This window comes from Schistocerca americana, chromosome 4, assembly GCF_021461395.2.
Source record: "Schistocerca americana isolate TAMUIC-IGC-003095 chromosome 4, iqSchAmer2.1, whole genome shotgun sequence".
Lineage (NCBI taxonomy): Eukaryota > Metazoa > Arthropoda > Insecta > Orthoptera > Acrididae > Schistocerca > Schistocerca americana.
Window position 1 is genome coordinate 343525606 of NC_060122.1, and position 7795 is coordinate 343533400.

Below are 7795 nucleotides of genomic sequence, written 5' to 3' on the forward strand. Positions count from 1 at the left end.
TTATCAGCATAACTTTGCACTTATCTTGTTCATCCACCTCTGCCTAGGTTAGAGTCCATTATCTGAATCCTTTATCCAGGTATTAAATGTTCAATTGTTTATCTCATCTCATGTGTTTTGCTTTTCGAAAATAAGCGTGATTGTTACAATGACCACTTATTTCCGTTATAAATTAAATGATCTCCTCCACCATTAATATGTGTACGTGCGTAGTATGGTACCCATATTGTCATATTTGATTGGGCCACGCCTGTTAATCAACATTCAATAAGACATTTCCATTGGTGTCATTATCATCTCTTTTAATTAAGTTGCATGATCGTATAGGATGCTTCCCGTCTCTGATCACTATAGATCGAACTTCAGCATCATAGAGGTATGCGAAGCATCACAGCTGACACTCCACGGTACAAAGGGTACTTCCGTAACTAAGGGAGCCGAAGTTCTTGGTGTTTCATGAGACACCAATTCGAAGATTTATGCCATGTACAGGCAAAGCAATAAATCGTCATCCACTAAGTCAAATCGCGAACGAAACTGTTTGTTGAATGATCGTGACAGACGATCATTGAAGAGGACTATGACGAATAATAAGACAACGACACCTGCAAAAGTCACTGCAGAACTGAATGGCGCATTCGTAAACCCTGTCAGCACCAGAACATCACAAATGGAGCTCCATAAGCTGGAGTTGAAGGGTGATTCGCAATTTCAAATCAGCACATCAGTGATGCAAATGCTCATAACAGGAGAATGTAGTACAGAAGCCATAAAACCTAAACTATGGAGCAGTGGAAGAATATCATTTGGTTGGAGGAGTTTTGTTTCACACTGCTTCCAACTTGTGGTCGAGATTACCTCCCAACAATGAAATATGATGGTGGTTCGATTATGATTTGGGCAGCCATATCGTGGTATTCGATGGGACCCATGGCTACTCTGAACGTTCGCATTTCTGCCTACTATTACGTGACCATTTTGGCTGGTGAGGTGCTACCAATTGTACAATATTTGCTTCCAGATGTTGACTCTGTGTTTCAAGCTGACGGGGCCCCCGTTCAAATAGTCTGAATTGTGCAGAACTGGTTACATGAGCATAAGGATGAAATGTCACATCTCCCCGGGCCCCCGCAGTACAATCGAGCCTTTATGGTCTAGTTTGGAGAGGAGGGTGCCTGATCGCTATCCACCTCCATCGCAGTGCTCTGACCTTGTACAATTTTGAGGGAAGAATTTTATAAGACTACCGTCAAATCTATACAGGACCTGTATTTATCCATTCCAGAGGGCTGCAGGCTGTTTACAATGCCAACGGGTCTCCTACACCGTGCTGGGCGTGGTAATGTGTTGTGTTTTTGATGTTTCCATATTTTTATACAACCGCTATATATTAACAGTTGTAAAAATTTGTTTTCTCCTATGCTAAGTGACGACGGGCAACGAAGTAGTGGCTGCAGCAGCCGACCACGCTCGTGTCACCTCCACATATAGCTGCGGAATCTTAAGTTCATATATAATAAATGTTGGCTTACTATTTGTGGCACAGAGCCATGTATCGGTAAGAGATGAGAGACTGGAAGTGAGCTGTGAAAAAATGCATTCCATGAAGCTGATTATCATGGTTTGGCGTGGCACTTCCCTCCCACGGAGGCGTAACGAAACGGTCCCAACCATTTTCTAGATTGGGGTTAGTCTTATGAGGCACTGATTTCTTCTTCGGCGATAGGGATCACAACTGTGCAGAGTGAATTTCAGTATTCTACGTTTTAAATTAATTTGCTCATACAGGGGTACCCTACGAAAATTCTGACTGGATTGGGGATTTCTTAGCAGGGAAGACTCTGCATTCTATGTTGGACGGAGAGCCATCGACAGTAGTAGAAGCAACTTTAGATGTAGCTCCCAGCAATACTTTTGAACCCTTGCTTTCATTTAGTATTTTAATGACCTGACAGTGCTAATACTTGTACAAACCACCGATTTCTATCAAATGATACAGCTATCTGCAAATGACAAACCTGCACAAATATGAGATCGTGATAACATTTCAAAGATCAGCAAACATTTAAAGAATCATCAACTTGCTTTAAAAGTTCAAAACTTTAAAATTGAGCACGCAACAAAACGAGAAAACGTAGTGACCCATGACTACAGCATCAAAAAGTCACAACTGGAACCGGTCAGCTCAAGCAAATACTCGGGTGTAACACTTCGTAGAGTACTAAACTGAACACTTACGTTGGCACAGTTGTAGGTAAAGCAGGTGACAGAGTTCAGTTTGTTGGTAGAATCCCAGAGGAATCTGAAAGATGGCAAGTCATGAAGGATTCCCACATTTCATATTTAATAAATTCTGTCATTAGTACGTATCCATTTAATTCACGATTATCCAAGTAAGAAGGCAGTAGGACTGTACGGCAGTAGGCGTGGCTAGCAGCAGACCTGTGCCGACGGGGAGTCTGTCAGTCCCCGAGGAACGTCCTACCTTTAATGCACTACGGTGCATTCTTCCCAAAGCTAACTGCAAGGCGTTTTTTGCAACTTTCAGGCGTCTTTGTACGCCGATGCAAACCGACGACAACAAAGACACATATCCCCAATAAATTTAAATTGTAAAGACAATTATTCATTTATTTCAACATAAATTTACAATGTAGCATCAATTATTAGTCTTTCACAACCAGCCAAATACTCTGAAATGCCATAAGTACGAAAACTTTTTATTTAGGTAAGTAAGTATATGAATTTCTAAAAATAGTTCATTTAAGAACTACTTTCACTTTTAATATGATGCGTTATTTGTCGTTATAAAAGTTTGCAACCCTTATCATAACTTAAGTTTATCCGAAAACTCTGAACAAGTATCTGAGTGAAACCACTCCTCTCCGCACAATGAGTCAAAACATTCACATAGCTGACTTAAATGTCAGAGACTTGTTTCAGTTTGTTGTCTAACATTAGGTAAAACCACTCTAATCCAGAGTGTGGGTGGAAAACATCTGTAGAGCTTACGTAACCATGGTGACTAGTTACATTCAGTTGCTTCATTCGACAGAACAAAAAGAAAAGAAAAAAAGAACTGACTGACCAATCGGTTGTTAGAATCATTTTGTTGTTTCACCACTGCTACTGCTACATGTACTGCAGTATATGGGTAAACCGCGGCTCACTTCTGACTCAATTGTTGCAGTTGCTGAACGCTGGTTACTCTTACTATGCAGTTCTTCAGAACTTCACTGGACGCTGAAGACTCAACATCGGGCATCTGCTATCACTGCACGCACCCTGCTTGTCACCGAGATGGTAAAGGGATACACCCTGCTGCTTATGACATATCAACAAAAAGAACCTTGGACTTATCTACTAGCTATCGAAAAGTACAGGTGTATGGATACTTCATGAGTCTCAACGAAACAGTCAGAAATAGCGCTGAACACTTAAATAAAAACTAAGATGTCATACGCACAGCAGGAAAGTGGAATAAATAGACAATTGAATATATGAAAATAATTCAAAATAAATTCATTGAATGCGAATATCTTGACATCATACCCGGTCCGGCACAAATTTTCACAAGTCACTAATAAGCAGTATATCTATACCTAACACAGCTGATGCCAAGATATTCGCAGTCAGCTGTGTTACTTCAAATTAATTTCGGATGACCGTCAATAACCATTAACGTTTGTTCACGCGCCATCCAAGTAAATCAAGTAAATAGGAAATATTTCCTTATTTCCTACTGTTTCCTTTCTTTTGGTGATGTGTAATGCTCTGTGCGGTTATTGAATAAAAATCTTAAGTTATAAATCTCCCACTCACCTCATCACTCCCAGAGTTGTTTATTCATACACACAATACCTCTTTTCTCTCAGCAGTTCTCACTTTCACCTTTCTCACACCGTTCTTCTTCTTCTTCTTCAGCAGGCTGCTGTGTACTCGATTACAACAGCAGAAATCTTCTTTACATGAAAGACATAAGAAACAAATCACATATATTTTACATTAGAGTAACAGAGATGAGCCAATGAGAATAATCAATGAACCATATAGAAATTATTAGGTATAAGCGTATTTCCGACATTTCTTGAACATATTTTATGTTTCTATGTTTTTCGTTTCTTGCGACAATGCACTGAAGATTATTTTATTTCGATAACATGTGTTTCTCATCAGTAACGGCGTTAGGCGTCGTCTTCAGCTAGTGACCTCGTGCATGTGGCGGCCTCGCAGAAAAGTTGTTCAAGTTACTAAAATTTTAGCTATTTAGTTATCCGTATTTATTTCCGTACGAGTGTAGTAGTATTTATCTAAGGTTGTCTGGCAACATTATGAAAGTTGAGTCCCTATTACACGATGCACCTAATGTGGACACCTTTACAGCAGCACCCCAAGGGTACACGTTTGGAACTGCAGACTGGTTCAAGTGGATCGATAACACGAGACACACGGGATATACTGAAACTAGTTCTTTAATTATTTTTATTATATTAGACACTGACCTACAAAATTTTCTCCGACGAAGACAACTCAGACTTAACCTATTCATTTATAACCCACAGTATAAAAGCCCAACGCAATCTGACTGCTATACATTGACAACATGGCTTCCAATAATTAACTCAAAGGAATAGCCCCAAATTGCAAGAAATCCTAACAATAATACAAGTCCAAAAAACTTTGAAATTAAAGAAGTATGAAACTACTTCCAACTCCGTTAATTGCCTAGACTCATTTCAATCACGAATCCCGATAGTGGAAACCCCATTCTTTTTCATAAGTCACTTATCTCACAGAAAATCTTCATAACACGAACTACAGCAATTACAGCAAGTAGGAACAACAGCCAGCTACATAAAAAGATTCTAACTACTATAGACTCTAACTACTACGAGGCATATGGTTAGCAAAAAGAAAGATTTTGTTGAAGAGCAAACAATGTATTTAGAAAATTTTACCTTATTCATGTCACATCCAGTTCCAAAAAATTATGAAGTTGTCAATAATTCCACTATCCAAACATTACAACGAAATTCATTATCATATATTTCCTTGCACATTTTCTTATAAACACATCATTTAATCTCACTTTACATTGCGTGTCCTACCAACACAGAGTCCCACTAAGAAAATTATGCCCATACACTTCCCTACCCACTCGCTAACTACTAGTCCGTCCAACCACAGAATCTCTTGCCGAGGACGCAGAGCGCTGTCAACGATATTAACACAGTCTATAGCACTGCCAACATACAAACAGACTACTTACAATACCTATCGCGAATCCGCTCATGCATACTAGACGGAATAAGGTATGAATCTCTTGAGTCAGCGACACACATGTGTAAAACTCCTGACTCCGTTTCTTTTAATTACTAACTGAAAAATTGGTTATTTGTTTATTGTAAATAAGTTATTATCTATTTAATGACATATTTATCATAGTGGCGTGATTTATGTCATAAAGTCACTATCCAAATATATTTTCAACGTATTTAATTGCCTGTAACAAGTTTTTTATTTTACTGTCTTAAATTTTAGATAAATATTTGGTAAATAATTTTTACACTTTAATATTTTTTATTCTGCCATCCAACATGTTAGGATAAAAAAAATATTCTCCCATGTATGATGATCACACACCCTTTTCTCTCTATACGAAACATTGAGTACTTTAGTTCTATACTTATCAAGCTACTCACACTGATCTGCCACAACGTTATGACCACCTACCTAATAGCCGGCGAGTGCACCTTTGGTACGGATAACAGCGGCGACGCGTCATGGCATGGAAGCAATAAGGCCTTGGTAGGTTGCTGGAGGCAGTTGGCACCACATCTGCACACACAAGTCACCTAATTCCGTAAATTCAGGGTAGGGGGGCAATGAGCTCTGACGCCACGTTCAATCATATCCCAGATGTGTTCGATCAGATTCAGATCTGGCGCGTTGGGAAGCGATCACATCAAATGCAACACGTCACTGTGTTTCCGGGACCACTCCATCACACACCTGACCTTGTGACATGGCGCATTATCTAGTTGAAGAATGCCACTGCCGTCGGGAAGCATGATCATCATGAAGGGGTGTACGTGGTCTATAACCAGTGTACGATACTTCTTGACCGTCATGATGCCTTGCATGAGCTCTACTGGGTCCAGGTATGCCCACTTGAATCTTCCCCAGAGCATAATGGAGCCGCCGTAAGCTTATCTGTACAGGCGTCAATGATCTGTTCCCCTGGAAGACGCCGGATTCGCGCCCTCCCGTCGGCATGATGTACAAGGTATCGGGATTCATCAGACCATGCAACGCTCTGCCACTGTGCCAATGCCCAGTGCCGATGGTCACGTGCCCATTATAGTCGTAGTTGCCGATGTCGTGATGCAAACATTGGCACGTGCATAGATCGTCGGCTGTGGAGGCCCAGTTTTAGGAGTATTTGGTGCACTGTGTGTTCGGGCACACTTTTACTCTGCCCAGCATTAAAGCCTGATGTTATCTGTGCCACAGTTCGATGCCTGTTCCGTTTTACCAGTCTGCCCAGCCTACGACGTCCGATATCAGTGATGAGGGGTGATCACCCAAACCCACGATTTGTGGACATGGTTTCACAGTGGCTTCGCCACGTGTTGAAGATGCTCACCGCAACACTCCTCGAACACCCGCAAGTCATGCAATTTCCGAAACGTACGGCCCGAGCCCCTGGGCCCACACAATCGGCCCTTGGTCAGAGTCAAATAGATCGCGCGCCTACCTCATTCTACACACACACAGCACGCTCACTGATACCACATGCACATTGCGTTTGTGTGACTGGCAGTCATTCCTCGCCAGATGACGCTGCTATTGCCTGTACGGGTTTATATCGATAGTAGGTCGCTGGTCATAATTTTCTGGTTGTTAAGTGTAACAAAAAATATTTTTTAGATCATCATGTCTAGAGGAACCGTAAGTAGACAGAGACATGGGGAGAAAATGGGAGTCAGGTGCATCAAAAAGAAGATAAAAGGCTGAGACGGTTATATCCATCCAAGCTATGAGTTCCAGTATGATAAAAGTTTTTAAGAAACCCCTTTCATGCGTAACTGCACCAGAGGCCTCTGATGAATCTCTTCTCCAGGTATCTTTAGTTTCTGATCAGAACCAGCTTCAGGCTCGAATGAATTTGTTACGCTTTATGACACAGCAGCACAGTTGGGTGAAACTGCTGCGACCCAACATCCTGGCCCGAATAAAGAGTTAAAAAGCGAAAAAACGTAGTTCAAAAAATGAAGAGCAAACTGTTTACGTAAGAAAGTCATTTACAGAATCGGGTTCCGCGTAGTGGGTATTTCCAGTAACAGGTTCGCAGAGCCATGACTTAATTCAAAACGGTCCGCAACAAAACCTAGAGAAATCTGATGAGTGTCACCCCAAAGACGCAAATAACAGATGTTCTACTAAATTTTATTTACTAGAAAACTGAGTGACAGTGACAAACAGCATCACAGATACACTCCTGGAAATTGAAATAAGAACACCGTGAATTCATTGTCCCAGGAAGGGGAAACTTTATTGACACATTCCTGGGGTCAGATACATCACATGATCACACTGACAGAACCACAGGCACATAGACACAGGCAACAGAGCATGCACAATGTCGGCACTGGTACAGTGTATATCCACCTTTCGCAGCAATGCAGGCTGCTATTCTCCCATGGAGACGATCGTAGAGATGCTGGATGTAGTCCTGTGGAACGGCTTGCCATGTCATTTCCACCTGGCGCCTCAGTTGGACCAGCGTTCGTGC

General features: G+C 41.2%; 1 protein-coding gene across 1 annotated transcript in view; it reads left to right on the plus strand.

The window, feature by feature from the left end:
• The window catches only part of LOC124613471 (odorant receptor 43a-like), a 65701-nt gene extending 58455 nt beyond the window's left edge, over positions 1 to 7246 (plus strand). The window contains exon 5 of the mRNA XM_047142178.1: positions 7124 to 7246. Within this exon, the coding sequence (XP_046998134.1) occupies positions 7124 to 7246 (123 nt within the window). The remainder of the gene's footprint in view (positions 1 to 7123) is intronic.
• The last annotated feature ends 549 nt before the right edge of the window (positions 7247 to 7795 follow it).